Raw genomic sequence first — 18,200 nt, 5'->3', positions numbered from 1 at the left:
AGGAAGCAGGCTCCGTATGGTGCTCTGCTGAGAGCCCGACGTGGGGCTCGATCCCAGGACACTGGGACCCGAGCTGAAGGCAGTGGTTTTAACCCACTGAGCCACCCAGGCACCTCTAATGAAGATAAAGATAATACAAACAATAAGTCATTCATAAAGTAGGTTTAAGGAAGTTAAGACATGATATTGGTTTTTACTATAAAAATATATTCAAGAGAATAAGAAGTAGAGAATGAGAATAATCCCCCAACATCATTCTCAACCAGTTGATTTTTGTCTGAAGGCTCCAGATAGTTAATACATTTTTAGATGAATCTTTAAATAATAAATGAAGTCTTTCCAAAGCTTTGGACGCCAACTTCAAGATTCTTTGATTATTCAATAATAATCTATGCATTTCAATTAGTAAAACCTGGTCAGGGCATTGATTTATATTCAAAGCCAAATAGCTTTTTTTAAAATTATAGCTAGAGATAGATGAACATGATTTGTTAAGTATAATTCAAAGGAATTGATGTACATCTAGTTAAAGATCAGAAGATAGTCATTGTGATTTAGTTATAACTGGTTAACATTGACAGAGACAAGTCATTACAGATTCTTCTTACATTCAGAAAATTATACACTAAATAAGTTAAATAGTCAAATAAGATAGATGATCCATATTTGAGAGGATTGTGCCCAGAGATGATAAGTTATAAGATTCCCAATCAGTAAAAATTCTCATTAATTGTTAACAGAATAAAAGCCCACCAACATCAATGAAAGCAGGAACTTGTTTTCGTTTTTAAACTCACTGCTGAATTACCAGCACCTGTAGGTCAGTGGGCTACCACAGTTTGGGTTCAATGACATTTGTGAAATGAATGAATGAATATTAAACTGTTAATAAATAATCAAAGCCTGTATGAACAGCTCCATAGGAGCTGAATAATAAAAGAGAAAAGGCTAAGAAGAAAAGGAAAGACAAAGAAGAAATAAGAGGTGGGTGAGAAGAAAGATAGAGGTCTTTTTTTTTTTTTCTTTTTGATGTATTTTACCTAGTGGGGAATAGCAGAGTAGAATTAAAACAACCTAAATGAAAGCAAATGGCTGAATTCCTCATTCTCCCTAAACACATAATGTCCAACATTGGGTTAACAAGGTTCAGCCTCCTCATCAACCATATAACAAACAACTGAAGAAGTGACACCAACATATAAAAGAAAGTATGCACGTTCAATTAAAAATCCAATGAGAACTACTGTTATGCCAAGACTATCCGTTTGGCATAGTACTTGTGATTCCTTAGAAAGAAATCACAAGATACCTAAGAAAATAAAATAATTATTAAGGTTATTAGAGGTAATGTTTACTTCATTTTACCTAGTGAGTCCCCTGAGCACCTCTTCCAATCTCCAAAGTTTTAAGTCAGTTTTACTTAGTCAGAAGTTTGGAGCTATGAATGAGGAAAGAATGGATAGGTGAGTGCCAGCCCTCACCCTATTTGCCTACAAATACAGTCTTCACCCTTCCTTTTTCTGCTCTAAGTCTCAGAGGCCATCTCTGCAGGCTACATTTCCCAGGCTTACCTCTCAGCTGACTTAGGGCTGGTCTAGCTGACAGGAGGGAAACACTGCTAGGAGATGGGGGGAGTGGAGAAAAGCCAGGCTATTTCTCTCGACTCCCCTGCTGTATCTCCTCTGACTGTATGTCTGACTCCCACTAGAGAGCCATCACTATCAAGGCCTGGGTCCCAGTAAATCAGCTCCTCATTCTAGGGCTGGTAGTAGCTTCCTACGATTGCAAAATTCCTGGGTTGTTCCAAGAGTACTTGTTTTTGACTTTTGCATTGAATTGGAAAATATCCTTAGCTTTGCCACTGCTTAAAATGCCCTTTCTTGTGGCATCTGTTTAGAATTCTGACATCAGGCCACATGTCCCTCCTGAACTGTTATCTGCCTTTCCTGTCTGATCTGTCCACAAACTGGTATCAGCTCTCACCCTGAATTGCTCAGACCAAGCTCTGGAATCTGCATTACTTTGACCACAGGCTTCTGATTTTCTTCTCAATGCTTTCTGACCCCATGTTCAGCCTTATCCTTCTTTCTTCATCATGGTTTCTGGTCCTGTGTTTCTATAGCTGCTCACAGTTGAAGAGTTGATATTCTAAATGTTGATATTTGCTGAACAGTAGGACAAAACCATTCTACAATGATCTCTAAGCTCTCATTTAAAATTTACCTTGAACAACAACAATAACAAAAAAGATTTCCCTTGAACATTTTTCAGATATATGGAACATTAAAATTCATATATCTATTTGCAAATAGTATGTATGGAAAGCAATTAATATTCAAAATATATAAAGAACTTCTACAACTCAACATCAAAAACAAAACAAAACAAAACAAATAATTCAATTTAAAAAAATGGGCATAGGACCCAAGTAGACATTTTTCCAAAGAGGACATAAAGATGGCCAATAGACACATGAAAAGATTCTCAATATCACTAATATATTAGAGAAATGCAAATCAAAACCACAATGAGATATCACCTCAACACCTCTAAGAATTGCTGAAAGGAAAATACAAGGAACAACAGGCGTTAGACCAGATATGGAGAAAGGAGAACCCTCATGTACTGTTGGTAGGAAATAAATTGGTGCAGCCAATATGGAAAACATTATGGAGATTCTTTGAAGAATTAAAAATACAAATACTAAGGATGCCTGGGTGGCTCAGTTGGTTAAGTTTCCAGCTCTTGGTTTCAGCTCTGATCATGATCTCAGGGTTGTGAAACTGAGCTCTGATCTAGCTAAGCAGGGAGTCTGCTTCCCCTATCCCTATTTCTCGCTCCTTCTCCTGCTCATGTAAATAAATAAATCTCTCTCAAATAAATAAACAAATAAATAAATCTTTAAACAAAATAGAAATACCATATGATTCAGTAATTCCTCTACTGGATATTTGCCCAAAGAAAATGAAAACATTGATTTGGAAAGATATATGAACCCTTATGTTTATAGTAATATTATATAATAGCCAAGATATGGAAGCAACCTAAATACCCACCAACAGACAAATGGACAAGGAACATGTGGTGTGTAAATGCACACACATACACACACAGAGGAATATTACATAGCCATAAAAAAGGAATGAGAGATTGCCATTTGAGACACATGGATGGACCTAGTGGGTATTATACTAAGTGAAGGAAGTCAGACAGAGAAAGAGAAATACCATGTGATCTCACTTATATGTGAAATCTATAAAAACAAATGAGTAAAGAAACAAACAAAAAGCAGACACTGATTAATAAATGAAAAAACAAATTGATAGTTGCCAGAAGGGAAATGTTTGGGGGTTGGGCAAAATGAATGAAAGGAAGTGGGAGATACAGGCCTCCTATTATGGAATGAATAAGTCATAATGACTAAAGTACAGCTCAGGAACTATAATCAATGATATTGTAATAGCATATGGTAACAGGTGGTAGCTACACTTGTAGCGTAATGCATAGACTTGCAGAATCACTATGTTGCATACCTAAACTAATGTCATACTGTGTGTCAACTGTACTTCAATTAAAAAAAAAGGAAATGGGACTTCAAAAAATAAATTAAAGAAAATTTGCATATCTATGTTACAAGAAGATTGAAAAAAATGCATATTTCCTGTATGGTTGATGATCCTTTCCATGTGTTTTCTTTGGTAATGACTGATAAGATACAATGGCAGACAAGAAAATGGCTAAAACAATGTCAAGTAGTAACTCTCTTCAAAGAGCAGGAAATCTATGATGGCCTTGCAATAAAAGAGCTTAACATAGCCAGGTTAGCTTGTTCCTATAAATCCTTTTACTGGAGGCAAAAACTAACATAGTCCCTAAAGGAATGCATAGTAAATAATAATGTCAATAAAACACTTAAGACTTTATTAATTACCTTATCTTACAAACAGTAATGTGTGACATTACTGACTATTTGGGGCTTACATTTTTCTAAGTGGTTATTTTAATTGAACTCCAATGCTAAAACATGTGTTACTCTGTTTCTGGGGTTATACACTCACTGGGAATCTGAAGACCAGATGGTTTAACTGAAGATCTGTACAGGTAGATTAAATTCCCACCCAGCCTGTCCCAAGTCTCAGATTAATTTTGAATTAGGTAAGAAATAATAAACAAACTCAGTGTTACCTTGCCTTCTTAATCATATTCTACCCAGACTGACTGGATTAATCACACCATCTCTTTGGTCTCTATAAGGATGAAATGTGTATTTATATTCTCAACCAAAATATTTCCAGCCTCTCTCCTCAATCTACTCAGCCCTGGGTCCACATTCCATGCCTCTGTTCCAGCGTTCCCTCCTGGAACTTTGACTCAGCTACCATATGGAAGGCCCTGTGTTGCCTGCCTGCACTTTTCTGGATTCTCAAGTCTCCAGGGCTTGCCCACTAGAGAAAAGAATTCTTAGATACCAACTGCCTGACTGACCAAACTACCCCTCTGTCCAGATTTCCAGAATAACGTTTTGACCATTGAGGACTGTATCTAAGGCTCTCTGAGGCAAGGCCTTCAACACCACAGTGGATTTGGCTGAACACTGCTGCTCACGAGCCTGGTCCCCAGTATCAGTCCCATCTTTGAAGATGGTTCTAGTGTCAGGTCCTGATCCTTCCTTTCTTTCATGAACCAAGATAAACAAATGTCCTTCTCTGCCCCCTACATTTTTAATTAGCTTCCTTATGGGGATGACTTTTGAAGTCTTTGGTTTAGTTGCTGAACATATCAAGTCTCCCTCCCCTCCCTCACCTGCTCTTGTCTCTTTCTCTCCCTCACCGCCCCAGCAATGCAAAACAACTATAGAAACCTTTCTCGAGGTGCTCTAGAATTTCCGAGAAAAGTAAAAGTCTGCTTTAAAAAAGGTCACATTTCATATTCTTCTTAAATTCCCTGTTTATATGTCCTGAAACATAGTTAACCAGCTCTTTCTTGGCTTGCAGTCCATGATAATGCCCCTGAAGTGCCTCTATATCTCTATTCTCAGAGGTTGCAAAGTGAAAACCACCCTGTTCTCTAACAGAGTTTCTACACTCAAGAATCTGGAAGAAATAAGGCAACTGATCCTCACTGGTCCTATATTTCCCTCTAACAGAGCACAGAGAAGATATTTAAAGTGATTCCCCAAACAGTCCTGAATATCCTCTAGTTTCATAAAGATAATTATAAGGATTTATGAACTATATAATGTCCCTCTATTTGGGCTTAAATAAATGGCACCAAATTCTCTTACACTTGACAAGGTAGAAGTGGGCATATATCAGGCAAGAAAAGGACCAGCATTTTAAAATCTTGTAGGAGCTACATACTTTTTTTTTTTAAACGTTGTATTTTTTTTTAATGTTGTACAATACTTCTGCAGTTTCTTGGCCAGCTAGTCTTTTTTACTAAATATGTGTATCTTTCCAAATATCAAAATGTAGTTGAGGCTTGCATGTAAAATTCTTTATAGTAACAACAGCAATAATAAGAAGAAAAATTTATATGATCCTTACTGATGGTAGTACTGTACTGAGCACATTATGTACATTAATGCTTTATATTCTCAGAGAAACACTGTGAAGGAAGTATCCATGCTCTCCATTCTTAGTTAAGAGAACTGAGTTGCAGAAAGTTTAAAAAACTTGATCAAGGCCAGCAAGTAAGTGGGAGAGCAGAAATTTCAACCTACCCTATTTTTCATACCTGTGAAGATGCACTCAGCTGAATAAATTGCATTTGTATTATAATGTTTTTGTTCTCTTGATGAATATTGAACCAGAGTTAGAATGCCTTCCAACTTTTTTGTGAAAAAGGATTGACACTAGATGTGGCCTTTGCAATCTGTTTGGGGCCCATTCTTTTGTTACTCTGAACATTATTTGAATAAGAAGTTGCCAATAATTTGAGCAGTTGTAACTTTAAAACTCTTTATGCACTATTACACAGATCACCATTAACCCTGACATTCAATTTTTAAATTCCCCAACTTCATGGCTGCATGAATAATTTTCTCTCTTAGAGTTATGACAGCATTCCTAAGCTCTTCTCTTTTCATCTAAGTACGTTGGCACTTTTGGAAACAGGTGATAAGACAGCTTGTAGTATGATGAATAGATTAGTACACATAGCATTTCTCTCCTCTCCTTCCCATTTTTCCTGAAGACATCACGTTCTCTTGCACTTTCTTCTTTATCCTTCTCCACTTGCCTCTATTTTCTTTCAATGTAACATATTTTTTTCTCTCCTCTCATCTTTGAATTTTCTCCCCTCAATAACATCATGTGAGTTACTTGAAGGTTTCTTTTTTTTTTTAAGATTTTATATATTTATTTGAAACAGAGAGAGAAAGATCACAAGTAGGCAGAGAGGCAGGCAGAGAGAGAGGGAAGCAGGCTCCCCACTGAGCAGAGAGCCCGATGCGGGCCTCGATCCCAGGACCCTGAGATCATGACCTGAGCTGAAGGCAGAGGCTTAACCCACTGAGCCACCCAGGCGCCCGTACTTGAAGGCTTCTTGAGCCTGGATATCCTGGATGACTTCTAATCATGGAAATTCTGATTATTCAATATTTCCATTTGCTTAGATTATAGAACACACCAGAGTTTATTTTGTAAAATATTCCTGGCAGTCTTGGCAGAAAATAAATCTTTGAAATTATAGCTTTGCCATGCATTCATAAAGAAAGGTCATTTTACTTTAAATGCATGTTCACATGCAGTAACAAAGGCATTACGTCTAAGTATATTGCAGAAAGCATAGTTGACCACTGCTTCTAGCATCTTTAGAATCTGTCTCTTCCTAGTTGTGACTTCTATAATACATTTTAAGAGTAATAAATAATTATCCTTGCCCTGGGGTCAGGATTCTGACCTACTCACTGCAACATGTCTAGATGTGATACATGTTTACCCTTGTATGACCAATGATCCCAATCTAAATGTTAAATACCTGCTGTTCTTCTTTGCATTAAGTGATCCCTTTTCCTAAATCTTCTGGATCTATCAAATCCTTCCCCTAAAATTCACATCTTACGTTGTTACTATCCATTCCCCAGGATGAAAATATTGAAATGAGGGAGAAAAAAGAGTTCTAGCCATTTTAGTGCCCTAAATCTTACCTTTTTATCCTTCAAAGAAATTTTTCATAAAAAGTCAAATTTTAAAAACTCACTGATGCTATTCATTAATATGTTGTTATAGATTCTAAACAACTGTCTCTTTTATAGGCAACATAATCATAAATGAATTACAAATGCAGACTTTACTATTGTAATTAAACTCTGGGTCACCATCTATTAAAAACAGATTACACATATTACAATATATATAAGAAAAAATAAAGACACCATATGATTTGAATGATCAAAATAAACAAGGAACAGCAATTTCAAATAATTTGTTTGCCTAAAATTTTTATCAACATAACCTAAAGTATTTTCTTGAAAATTATCCACGAGAAAATGTTTACAATTACCTTCCACATATATATACATTGTACTCTCTCTTACTTATTTCATTACCTCATTCTGTCCCAAGAACATCTTTGAAAGTACTTCCCAAGAGTGGAAGACTAAAGGTGATTCTTTTATCCATAAAAATATTAGGATTTTATTTTGTAAGAATCAAATCAAGTGACTAAAAATTCTAAGCAAAGTGAAAAGTCAACATCAGTATAAAACTGCTTAAGAGAACAGATTTTAAGAAAATGTCACCACGGACTATTACACCCTAGTTTCCACACTTGAGAGACTCATTTATCACTGAAGTATTTTCTCCAAAATTTTTGAATGTATAAGGATTGGACTATTATGGAAAGTAGTTTCTTGAATATTATGTTTATAAAGTTTAATTCTCCCTAATCCTCACTCCTATCTGTCAGCTCTCACTTCCCCAGTGAAGGATGAAGGGATAAGAATTATGTCAGTTTGAATTTTGCATCTTGACATGGGCAGGTGCACAATAAAACAAAAGGAAGCTGAAACAAAGCAAAACTATGCTCAAGAAAGAATACTTTGGTACAGAGAAAGACATGAGAAAGCAAGCAAAGAGAGTATTTCAAATAGAATGTTAAAAACCCATTCAAGCAAAGTAATTTGAAGTTGTTGTGTTAAAAAATATATCATTTAGCAAAGAGGTATTCTAAGAATTTGAGATATTGAGGCTTTGAGAAGAAGATAACATTGTTGATGGTAACATTTAGAAGAGGGACAAAAGGACATTCCCATTAGGAAGCATATAGAAGACACATGGGGAACAACAACCCTTTGACTTGTCTCCACACAGAAAAGGGAAAGGCAAAGATATAAGAAAGAGATGGGTGAGAAAATATTGAATGGATTGAAAGAGTTAAAAAAAAAAGTGATAAAGTGATGCTTCTGAGAAGATTCCTAAACTCTGCCTAGATTTATAATATGGAGGTTCATCTTACCGTGGCAGTGAATTTAGAATAAACTTGAAATACTGTGCATTGGACTACCTATTTTTTCTCATCTAATCTGTGTGAGGTTTCACAAAGTCACCAATGGCCTGGTGAAAGCTCCCTCTGGAAAATGTTTGCAGTGCCGCATTAGCTAATGACAGGCATCTTACCAAGGAAAGAGAGGCAAAGCAATTTATTCTCTATTATAATTTCTGCTACTTAGTTTGTATCAGGAGAGGCTGGGAATTAAACATAAAAAAAAGGAGATACTGGAAATGTTAACAATTTAACAAAAACAAATGGTTGTGTTTCATGGATGGCTAAGGCTTTTTGTACTAAATAAAGCATCATCTCTCATGGAAAACCCTGAAAAAGGAGCACACTCCCTGTGTCACTGTATCTCTGTCAAATAAATAAATAAATCTTTAAAAAAAATACATGTATGGCTGGAAGGAAATAACTCTTAGAGGGGAAGGTAATAACTTTGTAACTTGGGAATTGCATGTAGTCCTTTGTGTGTGCTTTTGGTTTCTAACTCTCTTGCAGTTCTCCACACTGAGCACCCAGTTACTCTGATTTGTCTGTGGAAGGAAAGTCAATGAGCCTACGCCTTACCGCCTCCACTTCGGCAGGGTCATACCAAACGTTGATGTAAGGATGCTGTAAGGCGTCATCCACCGATATTCTTTTTGCTGGGTCGATCACTAGCATCTTTGACAATAAGTCCCTGGCTTGGCTGGCTGAAAGGATGAGTGAGAGAAACAATTAGTAAAATTTTGACTTTGGCAGGAAAATTTGTTGAAGGGAGGAGGAAATTAAGAAAACAAAGATAAGCTAGCACCTTCTTTCCAAACATCAAGCAATTTGGTACCAAGTGACTAGGGAAATGCAAAATGAAACAAGGAAATAATTTTTATTCATCAGATTGAAAAAATAAAAGATGGCATGATATTTACTAACACTGGGTAAGTTCATTCATGTTGTACATTATACATTGATAAATATTTTTATGAGGCAAATTTGGACTATCCATTAAAAATTTTACCTGTGAATACCTTATGACCCATCAGTTCCACTTTTAGGTATATAGCCTAGAGAAACAATTGTGCATGTTCATGAAAAAAATACAGAAAGGACGTTCACTGCAGCATTGGTTATGGAATAAGAAAATAACTTTAAATAGTCAAATTTCCATCTAAAGAGCAAAAAAAAAATGAACTATGGTACAAATGTACCATGGAATTGTAGTTAGCAGTTTAAAAGAACGAGGTAGATTTATATGAACATGAACATGTTATTAAGCAAAAAAATGAAGCTGAAAGAATAATTCACAGATCATGTTACCATTTGTGTACATCTGCCCCTTCCCAATAAAATTTCCCTCTCTTCCTATTAATGTATATAAATGTGTAGAAAAGGTCCGCATGAATAATCAACAAACTGAAAATAATAGTTACCTCTGAGGAGGGGAGAATATAAATCTCTCATGTAATTAAAAATAAATGGGAAAGAATGAAGTTTTTTAAAAGGAAGCAGATAAAGTGGATGTAGTTTGCTCTTTTTAAAAGCTTTTCTGAGAAGGAAAAAAATGGATAAAGTATTGACTAGAGGGAGACAAGGAGGTCAGGAGTGACTTTTTTGAGGATGGGAGAGATGATGAAGTCTTTAACAGGGGGAGAAGCTGCAAGGATAGACAGGAGGGGACAGATCTAAGAGTAAGAATCCACACATCTCAGCAACCATATTAATATGCTGATCTAGTTCAGTTTTTAAAATACTAAATGTCTACTCTGTGTCAGCTCCAGTGTGAGGTGTCAGAGAGGCCAAAAAATAAATAAACAAATGGTGATAATCAGTAAGTATGTATATCGGTAAGTGCAATCAGTAAGTATAATTAATAATAAGTAAGTATAATTATTTAATGACAGTGCAAAAAGACATTTAGTTTTCAATCTCTAAAGACATAAAATTTTACAGAAAATACAGTTCCAATCTGACTTGAAAATTTTATGGGGAAAATATTCTATTTGTTCCATGACTCCCTCTAATGGCCCAACAGGGGTATATTTATTCATTTCATTGATTCAAAGATCTCTTTGATTTGTAACTGATTTTATTTTTTTTGTAACTGATTTTATACCCAGACACACACCCCCACCTCCCACAGATTCTCCCATCAAACCCTCCATGTTTCTGCTCTTAGAATGGGTGAGGGTTGGAATGGGCTCCTCATCTGTAGGGGCATGAACTACAGTAATACGAAAGAATCCCTCAGAAACAATGACCAATACTATTTGAAGGGAACAAAATGAGGAGAAAGAAAATGTTTCAATTTCTCCTCTCTCATTCTTTTATTTGCATATGTTTTATGCTCTTTTCAAATAACAATAGAAAGAATTCTTCTCTCTGATTATTTGTATAATTCCTTAAAATTTACCAATTTTTATATTAAAATCACCTTAAATAATTATAAATATATAAACTAGCATATAATTTATAAAAATAATATAATCATAGAGATTGAAAATGGATTGAAAACAAAAAAACTCAAGAAAGTCGGAATTATATTATGAAGCGTGGTATTTTATTTAGTAGTTTTTCTACAAGTGCTGTCATTATCTCAAATAATTTGATCAGGGCTTTTATCATCCTCACATTGTTATACTACAAGTGTCTTCATATAAAGGGATTACCTTTGCCTGACATGTCAATTAGCATCATAAAGACATTAAATTCTTCAAATCTCTATTTAGAATATTAGCTCTTCTTCAATCTGTGTATAGGCAGTGTTGATCTTAAAAGCAGCAGATTTAGTAATCATTTAGTCTGTTGCCATTGACTATGCAGCCAACTGAAGGAAGAAACCCAACCATGCAATAAACCTGTCACGAACACAGGAATGATGCTGCACACTTAAAACCCACGAGATAAAAGTCTGTGGATGATAAGACCTGGGAGATAGCACCACATTTTAGTTCCTCTGTCTCATTTAAGTCTGTATTAGCTATGAATTATGTCTGTAAGTTAAGTCTGTGTTAATTAATTACCCACTGAACATTTGGGGTCAACTTTCAAAAGCATGTATCCAAAAAAAAAAAAAAAAAGCATGTATCCTTTTTCTTTTTTGATAGATACAGTTACATTTTAAATAATAATTATTGCATTTTTTTAAATGTCTAACAGCTATTGAGTATTTACTGTGAGGCAGGCATTGTTCTAAGCACTTGACAAAATATTTACTCAGTTAATCCTCCCAATGATCCTAAGGTAGACACTTTCTACTTTCATTTGTTAAAAGAAGTATAGATAGTTTAGATAACTCATCCAGGTCCACACAGATTTTCAGGGACAGTGTTTGAGCCTAGGCAAGGAAAAAAATCAAATTTGTTTCAAAATCAGTTCTCTAAATGTTCTAAATAAAAATAAGAAATAGAATATTATTTATAGTATATATTTAAACATTGCCAAATTTATCCCTTGTCTCTAATCCTATGACTAAGGCATTATTATCCAAGTTTTGTTGGTGAAGAAACTAAGATTTGTTACTGAAGTTCTTAACTACAGACATAGTAGTAGTAAGAACTACTTATTAATGAAAGTATTTCTACTGAATATAAAATGTGTAAGTAAATCTCATTTGTCACTCTGAAAAAATAGTGGTTGAACATTCTATAAAATACAAATCAAAAACTCAAACACCAGCATCTCCAAGATTTCACAACCAAAAACTGTGTTGAAAATATTCCCCAGGTAATAAAAAGAATTGGAACAATGACTTCAATGTGCATCACATTGGTCTTTTAGAGTCACACTGCAAAAGAATTTTGAGATTCCAAATAAGCCTCATGACATAGTTTACCCATACCACTGTCACATCATTTATTACTATCTTTCCCTCTGAATATCCACACAATTCTAAAATCCTTGATCACATGCTCTTAGTAAACATAATAATAATTCTAAAAATCTTTAAAAAATACTCCTTAAATTGAGGTAGTTCAAGTTAAAGAGAGGTGTCTCTATCATTTGTCCCTACCATTGTTTAGGCCATTGCCCTCATGGTAGTTCTGAAATTTTCCCTGATGGGCATACCTTTGAGTTTATTGTGCTCAGAGTCCGCTGGGAAGAGGGAATCTGGAAAGAGCTTGGGGAAGGTGAGTCCTGCATACTTGGGCCGATTCTCCACATAGTTTCTTACTGTAGGTTGCAATTTCTTCATGAATTCCGGACATGGTGTTCCTAGTTGCTCAATTACCTTGTTCCACTGGTCAATATCTGAGAATTGAATGGTTAAGGGCAAACAAAAGTGCAAACCTACTAGGTCTTGCTTTTCACTAATTGGGAGACTAACTGCTTCTCCAAATCCTGAGCAATCACCAATATAACTGGAGTTTAATAAGCAGAAAGGATTAGAATATATAACCAGAATTGTCAGACAATGATTCTTCGTGGAATTTTAAATTCACCTGTGGCATAAATACACTTTTGGGGAACTAGCATTACTGAACAAAATAGAATATCATGAAATAGTCCTTGAGTTGTAAAGATGAAAATGTATTTAAATGACAGAAGAAGAATTTCTTATATTGAGAAAGGCTTCTATATAACCATGTGATTTAAATGAGAAAAAATATGCACAAAATATTTTTATCATGAAATTACCCCAATCATTTGTTTATTAAAACTGACCAATACATAAATATTTTATAAGATTCATTTACATTTTTTAAAATCCTTTTTAAGATTTTTCTCTTCCTTTCTCTAGGAAATTTCATCATCTCTTCGTCTTACTAATGCATCACATATGGGATCAGTATAATTTTTGAAAATAAAATAACTCATTATTCTTCTCCAAGGACTTTTAAAAATTTCTAGTTCTCAAAGTAATTATGATTTTATACCTACTTTTGTTACTTCTGATAGTAATCCCCTGCATTCTAGAATATTCCTTTCAATGAGGTATCAGGATAAATACAGAATGTTCAACTTAAGACAACAGATTTCCATCTAAGTGTTTGTATTTCTAAAGTATAGTAAGCATGGGGAATTCTACAGGAAAATATTACTTCTCTATGAAAATTAATACTCCCCAAATTGAGGATCTTTGACAGATATACTCACTGATTGAGATTTTCTTTTCCATTTATCATTAATGTTTGATATATCAGAGCCTTGTGAATGATAAATACCACTCATGAAAATTCTAAAGAACCAACTGGAAGAAGTTAATTTCAAACAGATTTCCTTGCTGTGTGTCAATGAATGATAGAACTTAGAAATTATTCTTAAATACAATAACACAAGCAGTGCTCTCTCTTACACTGTTTATTTTTCTACAACTTTATCCTTTAGTGTTAATTAATTCATTTTTGCTACTGTAATTTGTAACAGTTCAGGGATCTAACTATAAAATTACTCAATTGAGATTTGTAAAATCTTTACCCCTAGCTATTTAGTAGTGTTGGACTAAAAAAGATCAGCAGTCCTGACAAAAGACAAAACCAATGAATTTAACAAAAATAAATATATATTGCAAAGTAGATAAAAGACTGAGCAAAGATAACATCAAGTGAATTTGCAAATTCTCTTCTATCTCATTTATAATCTAGCTGAATAAAATTTAAATTATTATATAGCCTCTTAACTATTAGGTTAAAAATATATGATTGTGTAATATTAAAAAATGGAGGGGGGAGGGAAAAACTTAAGAATTTTCTCTTATAAAACAGTAGGAATAATTAAATAAGAACACATTTCAATAAAAGTTCATCTAAGTTACAATGTGCATGAGAATATAGTAGTAAGTCAGACTCATTAGGAACAAATAAACTGAAAGATAACAAAGGTTAGAATTAAAGGTTATTCTTAGACAAAAACTTATGTTAGTACTATGTACACAGGTAAACTATAACTATTTAGAGATATTTAAATAGAAAACGCTAATTAAGGTTCAATAAATCTCCATGCTTACACTATAAATTATGAAAAGAAGTTTACTCTCTAATACAGTTAGGTTATCATGCCCTACCAAGCCATCATTTAATCATTGGTCATACTTCCTTCAAATTCTGAAGACCTGATGTCAAACTAAAAATAAAGGCAAAGAAGCTATCAGATTTTCCATAAAGGAGTTATTTAGCAAAGTTGGAAAATACTTGCTACACACTGATATTCTAGGTATATTTAGCTAGAATTACAAAGTTATTCAGTAAAATATTATTTGTAGAATAGCATTCCCAAGACAATTCCATGGTATTTTTATAATAAAGTTTAAGTAGAGTCAAATATTCTGGAAGTTGTTAAACAAGAAGTGTCAAATGTTTCTTTTTACAAATTAGAATTAAAGTCTATAGACGCGTTCAGTATGTTTCCTACCTTAGATTGCTTTTTAAATGAAACACCACTGCAGTGCTAGATATAATAGTTTACAAAAAGGAGGAAAACAAGAATCTTTCATTATTGTCAATGTAGTAGTCGAATGTTCTAAAGGTAAATATGTGGTATAGCCATCTTTAAAAGTGTGTGCCTTTATTTGAACCAATCCATTTCAAGTTCTTTGCTCCTATAAACATGAATAGTTTTATTAAGTAGTAAGTGCTTGTTTTCTGGATGTTCACAGGATCCCAACATGAACAACTTTGTTCAACTATTCTTAGTTAACCACATGATATTTCTCTATAATCATAATTAACCAAATATAAGCCACAATTGGGAGTCATATCTCTCTGCTGAAAGTCCAGCATTTATTCCAAGGATTCTAGTAAGGAAAAGAGCAAGTTTGGAACTGATGTGGTAGAAATTGCTTTTCTTTGGCATAAAATTGATAGTATGCTTGTCATGGGCCCTAAAGAATATCTCTTAAACTGTATCCCTAGTTTATCAGGTCAACATATTCACACATAAAATAATTAATTTTATTAATATTTTAAATAGACAATAAAGTGGTGTGTTTTAGAAGAATTTTTAAATTATCAGATTTCCATAGCAATCATATTTTCAAAAAAATACATCAAGTTTTAACTAGATTTTTATGGTCATGTGTTGAAAACATGATAAATATTATTTCACAGAATGGCTAAAATCATTTTTGTAAAAGGATTTGTTTGCTTTACAATACTCATAAGTCATTTTTATGCTGAGTAAGAATCTGAATATTTATAGATTCTAGTCTGTGCAGTTATCAAAAAGTAATAAATATAAATATTTTATAATAATATATAAAATAAATATTTTATATTTTTGACCTTCTATTTTAAAAATATCACACTTAACATAATTATAAGGCATTTAATAAAAATAGAAAAATGTCATCTAATAGGAATTGACAATTTCCTCATCTAATTATAAATTCACTACATAAAAAATAGCCATATTACCAAAAGTTTGATTTTATAGAGTATGATGACAAGATATGAGCAAATAGTGACTATTTCTAACATATTCAACAAATAATATTATAAGGTATGAATAAAACAAAGAAGTATGTATTGTAAAAATATGTATCTGAAATTCTAAGTTTGAAAATTATTCCAGTTAATTTTATCAATTAGCTAAGAGCTTACATTTCATGTACTCCTTGTATTTTAACTTTCTTGGTTGTGCAACTTTCTAAAACATCACAAACTGCCTTGAACACAATGTACAAAAAATGCATTATCCTTCTCTGGGTATTCTGGATCAGAATTATGAACATAATTTATTCTATGCACATTTAAGCTTCCAGAAACTACTAAGTGGAATCATAAAGCACATTCTATTATGTCCTGTGAATAACTGTATCTTCTTTTTATGTTTTTTCTCATCATTGGTTACTTTTTTGTTATTATGAATGTGTTTTCCAGAGTTGACACCTACATGAATCCAGACTTGGTTTTACTATGTCTCAGAGTAAATATTTTGTAAAAAAACAAACAAAACAAAACAAAACAAAACAAAACCCTCACATCTATTTGAGATTTAAAGAGTATCAGCGTTTGTCTCCAAATTCTCAACTACATTTTTCTAAAAAGATAATTTTGCCTCAAAAGAGACTTGTCTGTCTAGAAAGTTCCAGGAGAGACTATACTATTTTGCAAGCCAACTAGCTGCCTTGGTGCTGTGTTGTGCCATTTGTTAGGTGTCATGATATAAAATCATGGCTCCCAAACTTGAATATTCATAACATATAGAACTTACTAAATATAGATTGCTCCCCTCTCCCCACTAATCAACAAGATTCTGAGTCCATAAGTCTAGCATGATATTAAAAAATATCAATAGTAGTTGTAATCCAGATAGCCCAGGGCTATATTTTGAGAAATACTAACATAGAATATACTAAAAGTCTCTTGTGAATTACTAAATCCAGAATTAAGAAAATAGAATTGGGGTGCCTGGGCGCCTCAGTGGGTTAAAGCCTCTACCTTCAGCTCTGGTCATGATCCCAGAGTCCTGGGATCAAGCCCTACATTGGGCTCTCCGCTCAGCAGGGAGCCTGCTCCCCCCATCCCCTGCCTGCCTCTCTGCCTACTTGTGATCTCGGTCTGTCAAATAAATAAATAAACTCTTTAAAAAAAAGAAAAAGAAAAAGAAAATAGTATTAACATATTTCAGGTCTATTACACAAATTAGAATAGGGTCAATTTGATCAGAAGATTAATCCACACCTACTTGCTATGGAAAACTTAAGGGTCATTCATCTGAAAATACTTCAGTGAAAAAAAAAATACTGATATTTATCCCTCTTGCTCATGTCACTTTCCTGAAAAATGATGGGAAATTATAGTAAGTGACACACAGTCTCCCAGCAAAGGGTGAATGGTTCTGCTCATCATCATCTAGGGAAGGATGAAAATTATATGTTGCTATCACTTGTGGGTACTACTTATAAAACATACAAAAGCTACTCAATATAATGTTCAAAATATTTGACAGTTTATTTCAGTAATTATTCTGTATTTCTTTAAGATAACATTTGCTCTCAAAAGAACTCTTACTTCTGAAGACAATTTTAAAGATGAGGGTAGAAATTTATATATGACAGAGTTCTGGATCCAGATTTTTATAGTTATGTCTTGAGCTGTTCTGTTACTTTAAAATTCTTTTTACTCTTTTTATTTGAAAATCTTTATTTTCTCTCAAAAGCTACCCCCCAAACTCTGGTAACTGAAATATGAATAAGCGTCTTAATGCATAATAGTAACTAACATTTATTTTTATTATAAATGAGCACAGGAAGAAGAAATATTATGAGCCAAACACATTAAAAAACTGAAAGCTGACAATTTGAGTAAAGGCTGTTTGGTCACTGGCAGCAGAGTGTGAATGGAATACTATGGGATTTAGAATATCCAAAGGCTGATATTTGAAGCATGATGTGTATGAATCTCTGTACAACCCATTTTGTCTTATAAATCTCTTTGTTACTGTAATCTGTATTTCCTTACAAAGCAAAAAATGGAGAGACACTTCACATATAAGGAAATCCAATATATATAAATATGTTTCACAACAGTGGAATTTTTATTAAGCTATTAAAGGTTTACCTTTGGGGTCCCTCATTTGCACAAACCCCGTATAAGACTCTGTATCTAATTTGATATTCATTATATAAATAAATCATGTTTTTACAAAATACCTTCCTCAAGCTATATAATAATCTGGCCTCATAAAGACTGGATGTGACCCTACCTGCATTTTGAAACTGGGAAGAGGCCTTGGGGATAATTTAACTTGATATCTGTATTTTATAGATGAAAAATATCAAAATC

At 33.7% G+C, this 18,200-nt stretch overlaps 1 protein-coding gene across 9 annotated transcripts in view; it reads right to left on the bottom strand.

Annotated features, from left to right (window-relative positions):
• Nucleotides 1-18,200, bottom strand: part of MAPK10 (mitogen-activated protein kinase 10) — a 323,875-nt gene that overhangs the window by 38,434 nt on the left and 267,241 nt on the right. For all 9 annotated transcript variants that reach the window (XM_032862324.1, XM_032862314.1, XM_032862259.1 and 6 more), the window contains 2 exons: nucleotides 12,544-12,726; nucleotides 9,067-9,191 (listed from right to left, as the gene is read on the bottom strand). In XM_032862324.1, coding sequence (XP_032718215.1) covers nucleotides 9,067-9,191; nucleotides 12,544-12,726 — 308 coding nt within the window. The remainder of the gene's footprint in view (nucleotides 1-9,066; nucleotides 9,192-12,543; nucleotides 12,727-18,200) is intronic.

This window comes from Lontra canadensis, unplaced genomic scaffold (genome assembly GCF_010015895.1).
Source record: "Lontra canadensis isolate GAN:19392208 unplaced genomic scaffold, GSC_riverotter_1.0 scaffold1, whole genome shotgun sequence".
Classification (NCBI taxonomy): domain Eukaryota; kingdom Metazoa; phylum Chordata; class Mammalia; order Carnivora; family Mustelidae; genus Lontra; species Lontra canadensis.
Note: the sequence above shows the minus strand (reverse complement) of the source record. Positions and strands in the feature narration are given on the sequence as shown.